This window comes from Podarcis muralis, chromosome 7, assembly GCF_964188315.1.
Source record: "Podarcis muralis chromosome 7, rPodMur119.hap1.1, whole genome shotgun sequence".
NCBI classification, from domain to species: domain Eukaryota; kingdom Metazoa; phylum Chordata; class Lepidosauria; order Squamata; family Lacertidae; genus Podarcis; species Podarcis muralis.
In genome coordinates, this window is record NC_135661.1 from 53,297,297 (window position 1) to 53,318,415 (window position 21,119).

Here is a 21,119-nt window from a genome sequence, read left to right on the forward strand (position 1 = left end):
ATGCATTATGGACGGAAGATAAAAAGCTAGGTATGAACGAAAAAAAATCCAAGTTCCAGATAGAAATAATTGAAAGTAAATCCAAGTTATTATCCAAAATGTATAACATACTATTAGAATGGGATACAAAAGATGAAAAAACCAAAGAAGTCATGGTCAAGTGGGAGAAAGACCTGGGGCATAACATTGAATATGAGGAATGGTCAAAGCTGTGGAATGTTGGAATAAAATTTACAGCAAGCGCGGCAGTCAGAGAGAATTTAGAGAAAATGATATATAGATGGTATTTAACACCAGAAAAATTAAGCAGGATGTATAAGACCGGTAATAGAGATTGCTGGAGATGCAAAACAAAAGAAGGTAATTTTATACATATGTGGTGGACATGTGAGGAAACGAAAAAATTTTGGAATCAGATATATGATGAACTGAAAAAAATACTTAGATACACATTCCCCAAAAAACCAGAGGCCTTCCTGCTAGGGATGGTCGGGAAAGAAATACAGGATAAAGATAAAATTTTATTTCAATATTCAACAGCAGCGGCCAGAATGTTAATTGCTCAAAACTGGAAAAATGCAAACTTGCCAACAGTAAGAGATTGGCAAACAAAACTATATGGCTTCATTGAATTGGCAAAGATGACTCAAAAAATTAGAAATCAAAAAAACGCAAAGTTAAATGAGGATTGGAACAAATTTTCGGTTTATCTGGAAAGTAACTTTAAGAACCTACCAACTATAGCAGGATTGACATATCACTTCTGACGCGAAAACTAAAGACTAACACCAGTGGTAAAATAAAAAGAGAAAAAGTTAAAACCCGAAACCAGGAGGGAAGGAAGCAGTTGTTGATTGTTAAATGTTGTATGTAAATGTTCTTGTTTTTTCTTATGTTTTTTTGGCGTGTTTTTTTTTCTTCTTTTTCTTTTTCTGCTGTATATTGTTTTGTGTGTCTTGGTGTGACTGTGATATTGTGTTTCTTTTTTTGATTGGTTGTGAAGTGTGTTTTTAACGTTGAAAAATCTCAATAAACATTAATTAGAAAAAAAAAAAAAGAAAAGAAATGACCATGCTGTAAAATCTGGACTCCGTCCATGCAGACTGAAGGTGTAAATAGTTGAAGAAACCATATTTCTTAAAGCGACAGCAGTCTCCACTGTGTCTCAATTCTCCAAAGGACCACAGACCCTGGGCAAGTGCCTGGAACTCCATAGGCTTTTGCCACCCCTCGGCTGAGAGAGGGGAAGACACCCAACTTTTGTAGCAATATAAACTGAATTTAGAACTCACTTTGCAGTGTTGGAGCCTAGTTAATTTGCAAGAACAATAAAGGCAGCAACTCTCCTCCACATGAGGAACAGCAAGGAACACCAAGGAGATCTCTAAGTCACCCACGCCGCTCTCTATCTCTCCCCCCTATAAATCCCATGGAACCCATGGATCCTTTTCTTCCATCCAGGAAAATGTGAAAGGTTCTTTGCTTCCCCTCCCCAGTGGTATCTTCAGGTAGGGCTGGAAAAGAAGACTCAAGCCAGACTCCCTGGAAAGCTGCTGTTGACATCACTGAATTAGATGGGCCAATGGTCTGGCCAACAGCACAAGGCAGCTTTCTTTGCCCCATAATCTCTAAAGCCAGCCAACATATAGAGCCTCTGAATTGCCAAAACACATGGAACCGTCTGGCCAGAGGGAGAGAGAGAGACTTGCAGATATTCCCTGACCAGGTGCAAAGCCCAGTTCTCTACTGGCATGCATTGCTGATTGAGCAAACCACCCTTGGAATTCTCTCTGATCAGAGGCTGATCCCTTTGCCTATCCAACCTTGCCCATATTTATAAGTTAAAGTTCGAATCAGACTTTCTGTTTCACTTTCCATGTGCTTTTAACTGAAGCTGGTCAGGATCAGGCCCTCAAGATCCTACCTGATCAATGGAGGCTGTCAGCCTATTATAAGACTTAGCTAGGAAAAGCACTGGTTTGTATTTTTTTTTGTACTGTGTAACTGTGCTCTCTGCTTGCTTTATATGCTGCCGCCTTTATACAGGCTCCAAGGTTAAGAACTGCAGATTACAGATTGAACTTGAGCTGCCTGTCCACAGGTCAGAGTTTGCAAAGAGCCCCCACCCCATTTAGATTCCTATCCAACCTGCCAAGCTTTGGATTTCTTCGCTTGGTGTTTGAAAAGGGGGGAGGTGGTGGCAGGTCCTCCCAAGGAGGAGTAAATCGTGAAGGACACTTGTCCCACCCTCATGGGCTAGGCATGAACATCTCCCTTCTGTGACTTCCTGCCCCACTTATATTTTTCATCTAAAACCCAACAGCGAGGAAGTCAACTTGTCAAAGTGGGCACAATCTTAGAAAAGGTGAAATGCCTCTCCTAAAATGCCAACTGCCTGTGCTAGTTTGCCAAGTATTTGCGTGAGAAGAATTTTAAAATTAGTGACCTAATTGACTAATCAACAAGGCGTTGCAGCCATGCCCAGGATTCTTAAACTGCACTGGGGCCATAAACTCATTACTCTTCAAATCATTGGCAGGATTTCCTAACAGTTGATGTGAATCACCTGGCATTTCTGCTGTATAAATAATATTTCATAATAGCTAAGATTTTCGGCGTTAGAACATGCGTTGAACAAATGCATTTTTCAGACTGAAATAATTCTTGTTGGAAAGTGTTTGTTCTCAAAACAAACAAAAATAAGCTGGGGCAATTTGGCCACTGGTTACAGCTCCCCGTGTTTTTCCTTTCCTTCAGCCATTTTCTTCATTTTTTCGGGCAGTGTCTTTAACCAGAAGTCCACCTTGTTCTTCCTCAGCTTCTCTGCTTTCCTTTGCTCCAGGTTTAATTCCAGATATTCTTCATTCAGACCATACTGAGGCCATTCCACCAAACCTTTGCCATTTGGGTTCCTGAAAAAGACAGAGCCAAGAATTCAGTTCATATTCAGCATATTGGTTTTGTACTTTTTGGCATGTACGTAAAGCCACTGAATGGGGCCATACAGCATCTCGGAGCATATCACCATCTGTATGCTGATGGCATGCATCTCTCTTTCTGCCACTGAGATGGTTGGTGTGCTGAACTGGTGCCTAGTCATGGTGACGGACTGGATGAGGCTCAATCCGAAACAACGAGACGCTGTTAGTGGGTGGTTCCTTGGTAATCTATCCTCTAGCAACCTCTGTTTTCAATTACAACAATGCACTATACACGAGGCTGCTGTTCAAGACAGCTCAAAAACTGCAGCTGGTGTAGGATGTGGCAGCAGGACTGATGAGGGAAATGAAGTGGTCTGAGCCCATGACTGGTTCTGGCATAGCCGCACTGGCTGTTTCCGGGACCAATTCCAAATCTTAGTTTTAACCTGGAAAGCCTGATGTGGCTCAAGGCCCTAAAGCAGGGGTCAGCAACCCAAGGCCTATGGGCCACAAACGGCCCACGGGGGTCATTTTACCAGCCCACGAGCCGCCCCCGAACCGAGCCACCCGCTCAGCGAGCCCCCGTGCGCTGCGCTAAACCGGCATGGGGACTCGCTTTCACGGCGCGGAAATCGTGCGCCTGCAATCTGGCCCACAGAGGGGGCTCTGCGGCAGTGAACCAGCCCAGGCAAGGTAAGCACTGCCGACCCCTGCCCTAAAGCCTCTCCTCTTAAACCTTGTGCTCATTGTTTGAGGCCCTTCGCTGGGTCTCCCCTCCAAGATAAGTTTAGAATAGGGGTCAGCAAACTTTTTCAGCAGGGGGCCGGTCCACTGTCCCTCAGACCTTGTGGGGGGCCGGACTTGATTTTGAAGAAAAAAAAGAACGGATTCCTATGCCCCACAAATAACCCAGAGTTGCATTTTAAATAAAAGCACACATTCTACTCATGTAAAAACACGCTGATTCCCGGACCGTCCGCGGGCCGGATTTAGAAGGCGATTGGGCTGGATCCAGCCCCGGCCTACCCATGGAGGTGGTGACAAGGGAGAGGGCCATTTTGGCTGCAGCCTCCCCAGCAAGGCCTTCCTGGTGCTGTCATTTATTTACATCCTTTCAGCATCAGGTCAGAACGTAGGTCTTCTTCCAGGCATTTCCGACAATAGGATTATCAAGATTATTGCTGCTTCTGTATTACAATTTTGCTGTCATTGTGGTTTATTGTTAAACTTGTGTTGGTGTCCTTGTATTTGTAAGACACCTACAGATGCTTTATGATAGATATCAAATAATAGCAATTATTAATAACAATGCAAATATTGCAACCACTGAGGCATAGTGTTTTGAAATAGCCAAGAATCTCACCCATTTCGGGCAAAGTTGCTCCAGTATTTCATCATTTTTCTGCTGAGCTCTTTCTCGGCCTCTGTCGCTTTATGTGAGAAGTACAGGGGGAAGAACGTATTAGTCATGTAGCATGTAGTATTTCATGTAGAATTTATGGTATTGACTATCAGTAGAGCTTTAAAGAGGTATTTCAATGTTATCATTTGCTTAAAATTTGTTTTGCTTCCTCATCTGTTTATGGTTTTTGTTTCCTATCAGACGTAAACTCCTAGTACCCTTCAGATAAATTCCCAGAGTGGCTTAGTAAAGATATCAACTATCAAACACTGGGAACTGTAGTTTGCACGCCACAGAGTTGCAGTTCCCAGCACCCTTAAACTACAGTTCCCATTTGGGGGGGGCTGGGCAGTCTGATAAATATTGAAATCAAATTCCATGGGCATATTTAAACAGCAGCCTGTGAACTGCTAAAGCTGGTTAATGATTAAATTAATCCTTGATAATGTTGTTATTCAGCCCGCTTCTCCAAGTGGGGAGAAGTTCCAGGTCAGCTCCACTCACCCAAGTTTGGTTGCCTTTGGAAGGAGGTCGCTGAGGCCGTTTCATAATATTAGAGTTTCTTTACAGATGTATACAGGTTAAGCATAGCTGGAGGCAGCAGTTTAAACACCCCAGAAGCAAAACCCACATCAGACTTCCAGAGTGAGGCAAACCCCCAAAAGGCACATTCCAGAGCTGCAACACTCTGCCCCTTCCTGCTCACTTATCCTGAGCTAGAAGTGGGAAAGGCCATGTGTCTCCATGGTGCCCAGTTTGCATGCGCTCACATCGGGGCAAGACACAGAGAACAAATGGAGCCCACTTAGCTCAGCCAGCCAGCCCTCGTCACTGCTGGAGCAACACCAGTCCCTAGTGGCAAGCCTGTTGTGTCCTCACGCTGCACTCCCAGAATGGCTTTGCAAGGCTCGAATCCGGGGAGGGCAGCATAAGAAAGGCACACCAGCCATGCTCCCTTCTCACGCCGCCCTCCCCAAGTGGCTTTGCAAGGCTGGGATATATCAGATCCTAGTCTCACAAAGCGGTGCCAGCCTGGCTCAGGGAGGGGCAGGAGCAGTGCTTGCCCCACCCTGGAAAATGAACCCAGGGCGATTGCAGCCCCCCCTACACCATGCCACCTACGCCTTCAGAAGACTTAAGGAAGATCCAGCTATTGAGGCAATAATCTCCATTACAAAGGAAGCCAGTCTTGCCCAGCCTTAAGAAATGCTTCTGACCTTATTGACTTTCTCCTGTGCAACTGCACCTTCCCCTGCCTTATAGAAGCAAAGCAGAAGAAAACATCAATAAGATTCTTACCCATCAAAGTGGCTGACTCACTGCCTAAGAATGGCATCCCAAATACAAAGGCAAGTTCATCACCATGATCTGCCTTCACAAAATCTGGCTTTGCGTTTTTTAATGCACTGGGCCGGTGCTGGAATTCATAAAGGTAGACAGGAGCTCCAGAATCTGAAACAAAAAGTGGGTGGGGGAGGGGAGAGAGAGAGAGAGAGATCAGTGTTTGCAGGGATTACTGGGACACCATACATTACGATGGTTGTGATCCACAGAGCAAATATGATCACAGTCATTAGCATGCACAATGCATTTGTTAATATCATGTGTTCACCACATACCGCATCACAGGGACACATGTCTTAGTGGCAGCTATAATTTGGACTCCTATAGCAACTGGCTCAGAATGCCTGGGCAGCTAGTCACTGCCAGCTACTGGGAGCAAGACACACTGTCTAGAAGTCGTCTCTGGGCACAAGTCAAAATGTTCACTATGACAGTACATGACTTGGGACCAGGATATCCAAAAGATTGCTCTCATACAAGTCTGCTTGAGTGTTGAGATCCGGGACAGAGGAGGAGAGAAAGAGAGCTTCTGAAGAAGTATATTTGGCAGAAATTTCAAGAAAGTGACCGCTCCTGGACTTTCGATATCTTGGCCAAAGGAAGCCCACACAGCCCATTCTCTGATGACCTTCTATCAGCAAGCAAAGCTAGTGTGGCACAGAGGGTGGAATGTTGGACCTAGAACCTGCGAGACCCAGGTTCAAATCCCCACTTGGCCATGCAGCTAGCTGCATAACCTTGGCTAGTCACTGCCTCTCAGCCTAAACTATAGCAAAAAGGTTGTTGTATGGGGATTAAATGAGGGTGCTACCTTGAGCTCTTTGCAGAAAAAAAGAGAGTAGAATATAAATGCAGTAAATAAATTGGGGGGGGGGAGGGGGAATCAGACAGGGTTTTGGTCTCCAAAGTTTACTTACAATGTCAACTGTAAATATGGTGGCATTAGTTTCATGCAGTGCTTTTTTTCTGGGTGGACACAGGGGGACGCATACCCCCAAAACATTTTGTGAATCTTTGTACTTTAGCCCATTTACTGTATTTCTTTTCCCCGATTTGAACTATAAAATGGTGCTTTTCTTGAGTCAGAATGAGAGTACCCCCTAAAGATATTTTTAGAAGAAAAACACTGGTTTCATGGAAGACATTTTATCTGTGTGGGTCTAATGGTTTTGAATGTTATTTTGTATTTCACTTCGTACTTTGCTGTGGTTCCACTGGGCGGAAAAGTGGGGTTAGAAATTGATCCATAATAAATAATCTGCATACTCCACCTGGCATAGGATCAGAGGACAGGTTGTGGGGAGAGCAAAAGGGTGAGGCAGGCTGAACCCACCCCCCTGGACCCGAAGCATCTTCCCTCCCCCTCCCCGCAAGTATTTTTTTCTCATCCGGGTTGGGTTCCAAGACTAGAACCCAGCACCTCTTGACAATCATGGAGCCTCTAGAAATTTCCCCACTGCAAGAGCTTCTAATGAGATCTTATGATGAAGGTTGGTATATAAATCTAATAAATAAAATAGATAAATAAAGCTTTGCTGTGGTCATTCCGTTACTTCAAAAGTTAATTCACCTCTGTGATATCTAGCTATCTCAACAGCAGGAGCAACAAAGACCATATCTCCCATCATGTCCAGAAAGCGATCTCGTAACTTGACACGGTCCTTGGTGTCTCCCAAGTATTCATCCAGTGCCATCTGCAGAGGCTCAGGTGATAAATTCTGCAAGGAAAGGAGGGAGCAGGCACATTAGAGAAGGCCATGGGAACCACTTCCCCTCCGGCGACATCCATTGCCCAGCAAATGCCGCCAGGGAAATGGGTGCAGCAGCTGGGCTCTTCCAGGAAACAGCAGCGACAACACACGACAAGGAGAGGAAACCTCTGGCTTGTGGGCCACTCACAGCCCTCAAAGCTTTGGGATCCGGCACCCACACATCTGCTTCCTTCCCCCAAACATGGCAATTAGGCTTAGAGGAAAATAGGTTTTTCCCCCTCCCCAAGGCTAATTTATCATGCAAGGAGAGAGGAATTGGAATGAGCTGGGGAGAAGCTGGGAAGAAAACAACCCTCTCCTCAATTGCACCTTTGGACAACAGGGTTAGTGAAAGCATCCCACTCATGTGAATGGGAACAATTTCAGGGATGTGGGAGGAGAAAAGGGGAGAGGCAAAAGAAAGGCAGCTTTAAATGTCTGTGTCAAGGGTGTGTGTAGGTGTGAATGGATGGATTTGTGGAGGGGTGTAAATGATGCACCCCTGACAGGGAGGGAAGGGGTGGGGAACCAGTGATGAAGACTTAATCCCACCTCCCTGGTTTCCATAAAGGCAGGGGAGGGGCCAAAGACCTCTACCGTACAAAGATTACCATAATAAAAGACAAAAGTGGAAAGGACCTAACAGAAGCAGAAGACATCAAGAAGAGGTGGCAAGAATACACAGAGGAACTATACCAGAAAAAAATGGATGGCTCGTATACCCCAGGTAGTGTGGTTGCTGACCTTGAGCCAGACATCCTGCAGAGTGAAGTCAAATGGGCCTTAGAAAGCACTGCTAATAACAAGGCTAGTGGAAGTGATGATATTCCAGCTGAACTATTTAAAATTTTAAATGATGATGCTGTGAAGGTGCTACACTCAATATGCCAGCAAGTTTGGAAAACTCAGCAGTGGCCAGAGGATTGGAGAAGATCAGTCTACATCCCAATCCCAAAGAAGGGCAGTGCCAAAGAATGCTCCAACTACCGCACAATTGCACTCATTTCACACGCTAGCAAGGTTATGCTTAAAATTCTTCAAAGCAGGCTTAAGCAGTATGTGGACCGAGAACTCCCAGAAGGCCAAGCTGGATTTCGAAGGGGCAGAGGAACCAGAGACCAAATTGCAAACATGCGCTGGATTATGGAGAAAGCTAGAGAGTTCCAGAAAGACATCTACTTCTGCTTAATTGACTATGCAAAAGCCTTTGACTGTGTCGACCACAGCAAACTATGGCAAGTTCTTAAAGAAATGGGAGTGCCTGATCACCTCATCTGTCTCCTGAGAAATCTCTATGTGGGACGAGAAGCTACAGTTAGAACTGGATATGGAACAACTGATTGGTTCAAAATTGGGAAAGGAGTATGACAAGGCTGTATATTGTCTCCCTTCTTATTTAACTTATATGCAGAATTCATCATGCGAAAGGCTGGGCTGGATGAATCCCAAGCTGGAATTAAGATCGCCGGAAGAAATAACAACCTCAGATATGCAGATGACACAACCTTGATGGCAGAAAGTGAGGAGGAATTAAAGAACCTTTTAATGAGGGTGAAAGAGGAGAGCGCAAAATATGGTCTGAAGCTCAACATCAAAAAAACAAAGCTCATGGCCACTGGTCCCATCACCTCCTGGCAAATAGAAGGGGAAGAAATGGAGGTAGTGAGAGATTTTACTTTCTTGGGCTCCATGATTACTGCAGATGGTGACAGCAGTCATGAAATTAAAAGACGCCTGCTCCTTGGGAGAAAGGCGATGGCAGACAGTATCTTAAAAAGCAGAGACATCACCTTGCCAACAAAGGTCCGTATAGTTAAAGCCATGGTTTTCCCAGTAGTGATGTATGGAAGTGAGAGCTGGACCATAAAGAAGGCTGATCGCCGAAGAATTGATGCTTTTGAATTATGGTGCTGGAGGAGACTCTTGAGAGTCCCATGGACTGCAAGAAGATCAAACTTATCCATTCTTCAGGAAATCAGCCCTGAGTGCTCACTGGAAGGACAGGTCGTGAAGCTGAGGCTCCAATACTTTGGCCACCTCATGAGAAGAGAAGACTCCCTGGAAAAGGACCCTGATGTTGGGAAAGATGGAGGGCACTAGGAGAAGGGGACGACAGAGGACGAGATGGTTGGACGGTGTTCTCGAAGCTACAAACATGAGTCTGACCAAACTGCGGGAGGCAGTGGAAGACAGGAGTGCCTGGCATGCTCTGGTCCATGGGGTCACGAAGAGTCGGACACGAGTAAATGACTAAACAACAACAACCTGTTGGACATCCCTGCTCTAAGACATGCAAAGCGGCAGCAGAGATGCCTGTTTGCAAACGAAAGCAAAGGGGCCGCTAGTTTTCCTCCACTGCCACCAGCTGCTTGTGGGTGGGTCTCACACTCTGCAAAGGTATGGAGGCTCCCCCCCCCCCCAGCCACCACACCCAGAGTTTTTGTTCTTGTTTCTGTAACTGGCACCTGATGTTGTGGATCATTTGATCCTAGATACATGTTCATAGGCGCCGACTCCATGGGGCCTGAGGGGGCCCGAGCCCCCTCAAAAATTTTATTGGGGGGGCTCCGCCCCCCCAATAATTTAAGAAAATTATTGGGCGTGCGCAGCGGAAACGTCCTCCGCCGGTGACGTCACCCGGGCCTTGCGGAAAAGGCGCTGCGGGAGTTGCCGCCGCCGCGGTGGGGCCGCTGCAGAAGGGTGAGTGGCGAGGGCGGGACGGGGCCGCACGCTCCTTTCCTCGGTTGCCCTCGTCGCGCGCCTTGGCTCCCGCGGCCGGCGAGGGGAGCTCGGGCCGCGCGCGGCTGCTGCTGCCGCCGCCGCCTCTCCTGGGGGCGCCGCCTCCCCGGGCGGGAACGCTGCGGATGCGCGAGGGAGGAGGGCGGCCCCCGGGGGCTGGGAGAGCTGGGCTGCCGTGGCCGAGAGGGCTGCTCTGCCGGGCGCCGCTGACATTGGAACTTAGAAAACTTCCTGGGGCAGGACCCCGGTATGGGCCCCCCCAATATTTTTTATAAGTCGGCGCCCCTGTACATGTTTAATCCCTGCTTTAAAGGCTGCAGAAATGAAACCACAAAAGGCTGGAAGGGAAAGGCCTTTGGAAGGGGCCGGCCCTGTTTTGCAGGTGTTTCTTCTGCCCCTCTTTATGTTATCTCCCCTTTCCCATACACACTGGAGCTTGTAGAAAGCTCAGTAAGTAGGGCTCATTGACTTCTCCCTTACCATGGAGGCGGTTATCTGCTGAAACAATGCAATGATGGTCTCCTTATCCATGCCTTCAGTTATGCCGGAGATGTTCATTGCCTGTGGAATTAAATAGAGACTTCACATTCAATATCATCCAAGGAATATGGAACCTGGCCTTCACTCCTTTTACCTGAGTTTGTAAAGCCACAAAAGACATGGTAAATCCATAAAGAGGATGAGGAAGAAGGGGAGGAGGGGCAGGGAGTTGCAGCAAACATATTTTGCTTTCAAAATATTATTCAAAAGCACCAGACTCTATTGCAGCCACACATCAGGGTACAAAAATAAATTGCGAGCAACTTACCGCAGGAACAACCCATCCGTATTCGTGATTATTCACACCTAGTAGATATGGGACAGTGTTGAGTTCCTTTGAGGCCAGTAGTTCCTTGGGTGCCTTTCGAAGGAACTCTCCATCAACTACTGCGGGGATAATCCCAAATCCCTGTTTGTTTTTAAAGAAAAGTTCTCTTTAATGTGTATTGGATCCCTAGAAACAACTGCAAAAGTTATGTATAACAAGAATGAAGCAAAACTGGACAATTCCAAAAGCAGGGACATAGGAAGCTGCCTTATTACAAGCCAGACCACATTTAGCTCAATATTATCTCCACTGACTGGTAGCCACGCTCCAAGGTTTTGGGCATGGGCCTTTCCCACTCCAACCTGGAGATGCTGGGATTAAATCTGGAACCTTCCACATGCAAGCCAGATTCTCTCCCACTAAACTGTAGTCTTTCCCCAAAGTGTTAATATACTTGAAACCCGACCAAGAAGGATTTGGAATGAGAAAAATGCATGTGTGTTTGTATGAGGCAAAATGACGAATCGCCAAACAGAAAGACCCTGGAGAGGCATGGGCTTAGTCCAAACAAACCTTTAGGCATGTGTGCATAGTTGCCCCCTTGGATAACAATGCAAACTCCCTCATGTTTAAATCTTTTTCATCTAGGAAGATTCCAACAGTTTGTGGCCCACGTACCTCCCGACCCAAATAAACAAAGGAGAGCAAAAACAGAGCGGAAGAGCATCACATTATGTGGATGTCGTTGAAGTTTTCAGACTCACCAGGGTCAAGTTGGTATTCAGGGTTCTGAGTTCCTCTTCTGTTTTGCTCCTCAAGCAATGCACCAGCACGGAACTGCTGGCCTCACAGCCAGAGGCTTTTGCAATTTTATGTGAGAACTTTTGATGGAGGAGGGGGGAATAAAATAATAATACAGATGAGGAGAAGGAGGAGGAGTTTGGATTTGATATCCCGCTTTATCACTACCCTAAGGAGTCTCAAAGCGGCTAACAATCTCCTTTCCCTTCCTCCCCCACAACATACACTCTGTGAGGTGAGTGGGGCTGAGAGACTTCAGAGAAGTGTGACTAGCCCAAGGTCACCCAGCAACTGCATGTGGAGGAGCGGGGAAGCGAACCCGGTTCACCAGATTACGAGTCCACTGCTCTTAACCGCTACACCACACAGCAATTGGCACTACATTGACGGTGAACAATCACAGCAGCCTGACATTTCCATGGGCTTGTTTGAAGCAGAGCTTAAGGCTGTCACTCGTCTCAGGGTGGTTGTCATCCTGAAACAAGGACCCCTGTCTTCATGGACAAGGAATTTCAACATCGTTTAAGCATCCATGATAGGCCACAGGGCCAGTCATACACACACACCCCCAAAACCGGACAACGTGCTGTTGAAACAAAGCATGGCACGACGACATCTTTGCTTTTAAATCCCCACCCTCACTTACAGTATTCTTATTATTTCTTGTCTATAATTTCCTGTTTATAACCCACCCTTCCTCTCCAAAGGGCCAGGGTGGCTCAATAATGAAACTGCACAACAGCATTTTTTAATGCGTTTCATTTCTCCCCTGCTTTCATCCCAAGGAGGCCCCCAGACCACCAATTCAAAACAACACTAAAACTTACTGTAAGCAGCAGTTAAAACCAGCAGTGTAAACCTTTTTGGTCAGAAGCTTGCATGATTTTTTTTAAAAGAAAAGGTGTAAACATGTTTCCTGAAAGCAGATAAAGTCATGTGTGGAGGAGGGCTGCCGGATTTCATGGGGGGAGTTACATAACCGGGGGAAGGCTGCCCTCATAATGCCCCATATCTGATTCCTGTTCTTACTGATAGGACCATGAGTTGGACGTTTCCCAAAATTGCAATTTTTGTGTTATTAATTTTAGCCCTAATGTTAGATATTGTGCTGAGTGATGAGGTGTGTAGGAGTGCAAATATACAGAGTGTGGGGTCAGGTGGGATTACTATGAGGAATTATAAAATATGCATCAAGCCATTGTGTCCACGATGAATGCATTGTGTTGACTGGGTTTAATTCATTGACAATAATTTCTGATCAAATCCCACAACCCTGTGCATCTCTGGCCATTTCCTCTACTGTCCATTTCTCTTGCTTGACAAGTCACTTATGTAGGCCAGCTGCCAGTTGCTTAGCCAGTTGCTTAGCCTGGGGCATCCAGAGGTACCACTGTACTGTAAATCACAGTTTCATGTTCCCTCGCAGCAAATTATTGCAGGCTTTCCTTAGCCATCTGATTGGCCACTGTGAAAACAGGATGCTGGACTAGATGGGGCCCCCTTGGCTACAGAGCTCTGCTCATGCTCAGAGGCTGTCTCTCTTCCATCTTTTTGAAGGCTTTGATTCACCCCTTATATCAGTCTGTTTTGATTAATATCTGAGAGATGCTTAAGCTGCAATCCTCAAACTTTCATTCCCTGGAACAGTCCAAAGCAGTTTGGGAACCAGACTATTGCTCTTAAGGGTATTGTCTCCCTGCACAACAACAACAGACTCACCTGAGCAAGGACTTCTGGGCAGCTAGTGATGAGGCCTGGAAGCTGAGTGACTCCGCTCTCAGAGATGGCCCTGTGGAACAAGCCCTTGGACAAGGGGGACAGAAGCTGGAGCAGAGGAAGAGGGAGGGCAGGTGAGAGACACAAAACAAGGCATTCAAAATCAAAGGTGTCTTTTAATATGGCATTTACTGTATTTATTTTCAATATTTACATACTGTCCCCAAACTAAAGTTTTCTGTGCAGTTCAAAAGTAATAATTAAATACATAAATACATTTTTTTAAAATTTGGGAGCAAAATCCAAGGCAATGCATTCACGATCTCAAGTGGAGTGGAGTCACATTTCTCAAAACCTACTGGATTATCCCTGGATCAGGGCAATCTAAATTCACAGGGTCAATTCAATCTAAATATCAGCAGGAGAGCAGCTGTCTGAGGGGGATGTCTTGTGTAGGGCATTACAGTCGTACTTTGGAAGTCGAACGGAATCTGTTCCAGAAGTCCGTTCGACTTCCAAAATGTACAAAAACCAAAGCGTGGAAGGTCCTGCAACCAATCGGAAGCTGCGCTGGACATTTGGCTTCCAAAAATAGTTCACAAACCAGAACAGTCACTTCTGGGTTTGCAGTGTTCGGGAGCCCAAACGTTCGAGAACTAAGCTGTTCAAAAACCAAGGTACGACTGAACTTAAATGGGAATGCAAACAGCTTCAAATGCACATTAAGCTCAGGTGTGAACAATCCTTGCATTATCTCAGTGGACAGCTGGCTGTGCTGGGTGTAATGGGTGTGCATTTTACCTTTACTCACTGCTTTGGATGCAAGCTACAACCTTGTTTTGGTTTTCCAAAGCTTCAGGTGTAACCACCCTCCTCTCTCCATGCAAGTCAATGGAGACAGTACTGTCTCCATTGGCTGACAAGTGGAAAACAAAGCCTTGCAAGCCCTAAATAGAGTCTATTCTCCCAAAGGTGGATGTGGGCTCCCCCCACCAGCACTGTCTCCATGGCACAGGTGGCTCTGAAGGCAGCTTTGGCAGATCTCAAATGCCCAGTGAAGCTCCTGAGCTGAGCAGGTCCAGAGTTTCGGAGCCAACCTGCTTTGCTTCAGATTATTTTGTGGAAGACGTAACATTTCTTGCAAAGGCAGCTGTTGTGTCTGAGTACTAGAGCTGAACGGCCCTTCCAGCCCTTCCACACAAATACCCTTCTCTCCCCCAAACTATCTTAGTTTTGCCAGTAGTGTCCTTTAATATGGAAGAAGCACTTTGTTGTTGGTCTTGTTAAACCAGAAATCCTTGGAGATCTACAGCATAAAAGTGATTTGCAACTGGATTCAGATCTTTCTTCTGCCCACCTCCCAGCCCCAGTTTAGAGATCTCTGGCAGAGTCCTCAGAGCCTTTGCGATCTCCATATTTAGTGGATCCCTACCTGAGCACCAACACTAAATGCTCCTGCAGACTCTCCAAATATGGTCACAGAATTGGGATCTCCTCCAAAATGTGCAATGTTCTCCTGAACCCACTGGAGAGCAGCTACTTGATCCAGCAATCCCCAGTTTCCACGGGCATCACTGCTACCAGTGCTAAAAGAAAGGCAATAGTCAAGTGATGGAGAAACTACTAGATGGTTAACAGGCACCCCCCACCCCCAAAATGATCTATCTCTTCTGCAAGGAGATAAGCTGAAGGTTTGACCTGAGAAGCGAGCAGTCTTCTGCCTCAGAACCACCACTCTGGAATGGGCAACAGCAGCCAGGTAGCGCAAAGTGAGAATTTCCTCCAGGATCCTTCTCATTTCAGCCATTCAGGTGTCTCCTCTGTCGCCCCATTTTTCCTTTCATTCAGCCCTTCTTTCGGGACCCTATTGCTTGGGACTTCCAGCTTCTCAACTTTGCAGGCTGTTTTCACTAATATATGCCTTTTCTTCCACATTTCCCCTAATATGGGTTTCCACATGCATTTTCTGGTTGGATAACTGTATCACAAAATTTGGAGAAATACTGATTTCAAAGGGAAGCAGGTCTTTTGGTTGTGTCTTATTTTGCGTGGTGCAAATCAGGAAGATGCAGCGATGAAGCAAGTTGGATTCCCCTCCTCTTCCCTTTTCTTTACACCTCCCTTCCTCTCCTTGCAAAGCTTTTTATTTATTACTCCTAGCAAGAGAAGCAAGAGAAGCAAAGGCAGATCTAATCTTCACCAAAGAGATTGCATGTGCCCTGTGTACCTTTAAGTTAGTGCGGTTTTTTCAAGTGTTAGAAACTATCTCACCTGAAGAATCCTGGGAGACCCAGCCTGTACTGAATCGCAACGACTACCACCTTTTCATAAGCAGCCAAGGCTGATCCATCATTCATAAAAGCTCCACCTAATATCAGAGCCCCTCCGTGGATCCAGACCATGACCTGGGAAAATACATAAAATAAAAGGAACTCGTTATAACAGCAACATCCCTGGCACAGATCAACTTGGTGTTAATGGAGCAACAGGGCCAGCACTAAAAGAGCTTTGCACCAGGAGCCAGTGGAGCAGCTGAAAGGCAGAATCCATGCCATTGCAGCAATAAAACCGCTACCACATTTGCAAAGCTACTAAGCAGCTTCCAGTATGGTTTCAGATTGGATGGGGAATCAGACTCTACAAGGGGTTGGGGTGAACCCAGAAGCCCAGATGTAGAGCATCCAGAGTGGCTGAGGAGATCCAGGGAGTGGATGGGCAGCTGAAGGGCTTGGACTGTGAAGAGACGCCAGTCAAAAGCTGAGGAAAAGGAGGGGGAATGTCTCAGAGAAGAGTGAACTACAGACTGAAGGTAAAGAGTTGCTGCTGATTGTTTTCTTCACTCCATGTCTGCCAGCTGTGGAAAGAAAGGTGCAAGAAGCCTGTGTGCATGTGCGAGTGGAGCATGGGCAGTTAAAGGGGGAGAGCAACAGCCCCATAATACTGTGGGTTGCTGTTTCTGTCCTCTGCCCTGCTGGCCTCAAGAGCAACTGCCTCCCATCCTGCACTACTTCTGGTTGCACATTTGCAGGCAGCATGAGGCAATACTCGTAAGGAAGGCTTTGTTTGCTTACAGGCAATTTGGCCTTGGTGTCTGGGGTATAAACATTCAGGTAAAGACAATCTTCGGCCACTGCTATGTCGGGAAGCGTCATATTCAGCATCTTGCTAAAGCCAGCCACCCATTCCAAGTCTTGCAGACACCTTTGAAACAGATGAGAAGAAAGAAAAGGATGTGAAAGGACGGTAAGGAGAACGGAGCTCTTATCTGTCACGCTCATGGTTGGGGTGTGTGTGAGAGAGATTTAAACAGCTTTCACCACCACCTGCCTTCTCAGGAACCCGGAGAGATGTAGCCAGTGTGTGCCTGGCAGGGGCTCCAGCTGAGAATTCAAGCTACAATTCACAGGATTACTCGGGAGAAACCAAATTGTTGTAGACCAGAATACATTTGCATGCAGGACAGAAGTTCATGGATCTGCTTGTCTCCAGTAGCCACTGCTCCTGTGTGCGTTTCCCACTGATTCATTGCTTGACAAGAGCCTTGTGTGCTCTGCTCCTCATTAACCAGAAAAGAGGCCCTGGGGCATTCAATGTGGTCAGACTGGAAAAGCTGGAACTGCAGTTCTTTTGCACAGAAGCTCCTCTGTCACCTGCTGCCTTAAAGGTGGACATGTTTGCTTAGCAGCCCAGCTCCTGCTCTCAGTTCCATGGGTGGTGGTGATAGGGGAAACACCCCCTAAGCAGCACTGCTGATGCCTAGAAGCAAACTGCCCAATTTGCGCTGCTCCCACAATCACCCCCACCACCTGAAAGGAGGGCAGGTGAACAACACGGAGTAAAACCTCCTTATCCCTCAGCTCCAGAGGCTGGCGGTTCCTTGGGGAAATTGGGTGCCCTCTGAATGCTGGATTAAACAGGTGCAAAGTCCCTTTGGCTTGGAAGACAGATACTGCCCCAGCCCTTGGAATGGAGCCATGAGGAGGCTGTTGTTGCCTCCAAAAGACTCATGACGGGTTTGAGGGCCAGGGAGCATCTTCCCATTTGTTTACTTAAAGAGCTATAACCCTCTTTCTTCCCAAAGAAGTGTGCTCCCAAATAGCTTTCCTATCTTAAAGCAAGCTAGAGTTATCCAGACAATGTTTCAGGTTTTGCCCCTTTCTGACCTGAGAGAATTGTTTTTACCAATGGACACAGATTAACATAGCTGTTCTTTCTGTACCAAATGGCACTCTTCTTGCTTACAGCAGAGGATTTGAGTTGGGTCTGAAAACCATTTTGCTACCAACTAAAAGCAAGACAGGAAAGGGACCTTCATATTAATCTAGCCCAAGGAGGATGTCCAGCAAAGTCACATTTGGCTCATTCTTACACGGGAGGGATAGACGTTGACTCCCTCACATGGCTCCACGCTTCTGCTGGTTGCGGTGGGGAGAATCTCAGGGCTCCGACCGGCGGTTTGGCAAAAGGGATCCCAAGGAAGACATTCACAGGCTGGTCGATGCCCTTCACGCTGGCCAGCATGCCCTGCAAGGGCCCATACTTGGTAACCACTTTGGGACGGTCATTTCTTTGGCCTACAAAAGATGAACATGAAGACCAGGGGCAGACGGCCTTGCAAACAAGGAGGCGCTTCTCACAGCATCATCCATCATTAATTTTACTTGCCATAAAGACTTATAAGGGGGTTGCAAATAGAAAACAAGTTTTAAGAATATGGCCAAACACAAATGCAATGAAAACAAACATCCTTAATAAACAAACCCATGAAACAGCAAAACGTAATGGTTAAGAATGAATGGGAAGTCAGGAGATCAGGGGAATAGTTGCACCTAAAAAGGGGTGTCTTGATGGACAGAGGGAATGCTACTACAAATTGGGAGAGCATTCCACAACACGAGGGCTGCCTGTGAAAAAGCCCCGCCTCTTGTGTTATTCCTCCTTTAAAGCCATCCAAGTTGGTGACTTTCAGCTGCCTCCTGTGGGAGCTAATTACATTGATCCTGTGTTTGCATCTTGCTTTTCTTCCCAGGAGGCCAGGGTTGTGTACGTTTTCTTTCCCTCCCTCTTTTTACATTCGCAACAGCCTTGCGATGTAAGTTAGACTAAATTAATATATGTACAACAGCTCTTGCCGACAGATTGCAGAAGCGAGAAGGATGCGATGCAGGGGCCTCAATCCCCAAACAATGTAGCAGTCCTGTCAAATCCTGATGACACCCCTGTTTGGAGGATATTGAGTAATAAGCAGCTTTGCGGTATTCCCATGTGCTAACCCACCAAAGCACCCTGTATTAGCACATTTGAACGGAAACGATGGATGTGAGGATGTCCTGATGCAATGTACCCACAGAGGTTAATGTCTCTCCCCAGCCCCACTTGCCCTGTTGTGAGCAGTTGAGCTGCATAATTCTACAGAGCCTCCATGTTCAGAGGCAGTCGCATGCCTTGGAGTCACAGGAGCTGGGTGCAAAGAACAAGGCGAGGCCTATTGTGAGCTTTTCCGGCCTTGCACCTTGTCCTGGCTGGCTGGCTGCTCTTTGGACAAACCCCAACCCTGAGAAGGTGGATCTGATCACAGCATAACAAGTTTTACGTAGTTCGTATCGTTTGAAGTGTTCCTAATAAGAGATTATTAAATTAGTGGCTCTTTTGCTTTCAGATTCTGCTGCCGCCACCATTACTTGTTTGCTACTCATCCTTAACACGCACTTCAACTTTTTTTTCAATGAAGGTGTTTTATTAGTACTTTATCGTTACCATCAACTTCCCCAGGAACACTTTTGCAACTGCCCAAGGAGCAGAGGCTGAATTAAAATGCAGGACCACTCAGGGCTTAGCCACACTTCCCCTCACCCTGGAGAAAACTGCTCTTTAGTGAACGGCAATTGGGGTTTTCTCCAGATTGACGTTTGTTCCAATTTAGCACTAAAGAGCAGGGTTTCCTTGTGAAAGAAGGAGGGCAAGGGGGAAACTGCTTGGACCTATGTATGCTGTCTAGGCACAGGACAAGCAGACGTGTGAATGGGACCTCAGGAGTCACAGATCAGCCCCTGTCCCCTGTGGACTAAATGGCCCCTCACGACCCACCCCCCGTTGGAAACCTGCTTTGTTCAATTGTACTCGAGTCTGCTTTTCAATTCCAGGCCAAAATATTTTGATTTGTCCAGGCTTCTTAAATTCACTGTATTGTCTTAGTTTGCTGAATAGTGTTTGGCCTATTATTTTCTCAGCTTCCACAATGCTGTTTTTATTTCCTGTAATTGTTTTGATATTCGTTTGTGGAGGGGGTTTTTTGTACACCCTGGCGTTCACGTTTTGGATGAAGGCAGAATTGAGATATATTAAAAATAAACAAATACATGCATAATTCTAAAATAAATTCTAACTCTTAATAATAATACATAAATAAACAACTTCAAACAAAACAGCGGAGTCTATATTGGGAATTCTGTCCCAAATGTTTTCTTCTTCTTTTGTTATTCAACTCGGGGTTTTTTTGACACACGCATTTATAAAGGATAGATTAAGGGGCAAACTATACAATTACCCTGGCTAATAATGCACATGTCTCATTTGTAGTAGTGCAGGTTTCCTATGAAATATTTAATTTCAACAGCTCTTGACTCACCTACTTCAATATCATTTCCCCTCTGTCAAAGCATTGTGTAAAGCTATAGCATGCATTTGGTGGTATCCCATTTCCCCTACAATAATCAAGACTGTTAATCCATCTTAACCTAAAGTTGTCCTGCCTGCTTTTGTCCTCCAAATCTAATAAAAAGAGTTAGTTGGCTATTGAAGCATAATCCCTATTGAAGCATGAACTATGTGTTCAATGAGGTTTATTCTTGGGGACCTACGCCAGGGTTTGCTGCCTATGGGTCCCATCAGTGTAGCCTTTGCCTGAAAGGAGTCTTCTTAAACTTCCCCACAACAAGCAAAAGAAGCTGTATTTACCCCCTGCTGCAGTTCCAGCGATGGACAGGCCACAGAGCAGAACTCCAAACAGCCAACTCTTGCCAGAAGCTGACATGTTCTTCCCTGCCTGAGAGAGTTTGTTGCTTTGCTTTCAAAAGCACAAAGGTCTCCAAGGGGGAGGAGGAAGTGCCAGCTAAGGGTGTGTGGTGAAAGGAGCACCAAACGTGAAGGGGGAAAGGGCCCAAATAAGGGCTGAAAATTGAACTGCCTTTCCATTACGCCCTAGGGCAAAATAAATCAAACAAACAAAAAACCCGCCTGTTCGGAAGCTGTCCAACTGGGTCTTATCAATGCAGCCTAAACAGAGCGCTTCCAACATCTGACACAGGGAAACAGAATTCCTCACTGCAAGAGGGAGCGGTCCTGGCAACTCTCAAAGAGGCCGTGTTGAAACTCACCTCTCTGCAGAAATGGCCTGGACCCAGGAGCAACCCTGGGCTGGTTCGCTGCAAACACTCCCTTCACAGGCAAGGCTCCCAACAAGCTCCCGGCTCTCCGGGACTGCACTGACTTTCTAGATCCATTTCAGCTGAGCTTTAGGCTTGGTTTTAAAACAGAAATTATTTAGGTCACATTGTCCAGCTGGTTGAGTTTTATCTGGATTCTTCTCATGCCACCCAGCGTCTGTTCATGCCTTTAGCTAGCAAGGATTCCCAGCT

General features: G+C 46.2%; 1 protein-coding gene across 2 annotated transcripts; it reads right to left on the reverse strand.

Annotated features, from left to right (window-relative positions):
• Window positions 1-2,658: 2,658 nt before the first annotated feature.
• LOC114601888 (fatty acyl-CoA hydrolase precursor, medium chain-like) lies at window positions 2,659-20,881 on the reverse strand. Of its 2 annotated transcripts, none has more exons than XM_077931762.1 (13): window positions 20,859-20,881; window positions 17,852-18,056; window positions 16,554-16,683; window positions 15,754-15,887; window positions 14,915-15,068; window positions 13,486-13,590; window positions 11,730-11,846; window positions 10,966-11,106; window positions 10,638-10,718; window positions 7,238-7,385; window positions 5,623-5,775; window positions 4,285-4,351; window positions 2,659-2,912 (listed from the first exon to the last, which is right to left on the reverse strand). In XM_077931762.1, the coding sequence occupies exons 2-13, from the start codon at window positions 18,001-18,003 to the stop codon at window positions 2,726-2,728; spliced, it is 1,569 nt and encodes a 522-aa protein (XP_077787888.1). In that variant the 5' UTR covers window positions 18,004-18,056; window positions 20,859-20,881; the 3' UTR covers window positions 2,659-2,725. The 2 variants fall into 2 exon arrangements, with proteins under 2 accessions (XP_077787888.1, XP_028595328.2); XM_028739495.2 differs by lacking the exon at window positions 20,859-20,881 and adding an exon at window positions 20,440-20,597.
• Window positions 20,882-21,119: the final 238 nt, after the last annotated feature.

What these genes read in the sequence shown, in the direction of transcription:
- LOC114601888 (XM_028739495.2), bottom strand. Translation starts at nt 20,515, where the DNA reads ATGTCAGCTTCTGGCAAGAGTTGGCTGTTTGGAGTTCTGCTCTGTGGC. An exon ending in GGTCTCCCAGGATTCTTCAG is followed by an intron (nt 15,069 to 15,753) that starts GTGAGATAGTTT and finishes CCTTTCTTTTAG; the next exon opens with CACTGGTAGCAGTGATGCCC. An exon ending in CATTTAGTGTTGGTGCTCAG is followed by an intron (nt 13,591 to 14,914) that starts GTAGGGATCCAC and finishes CCTCTGCTCCAG; the next exon opens with CTTCTGTCCCCCTTGTCCAA.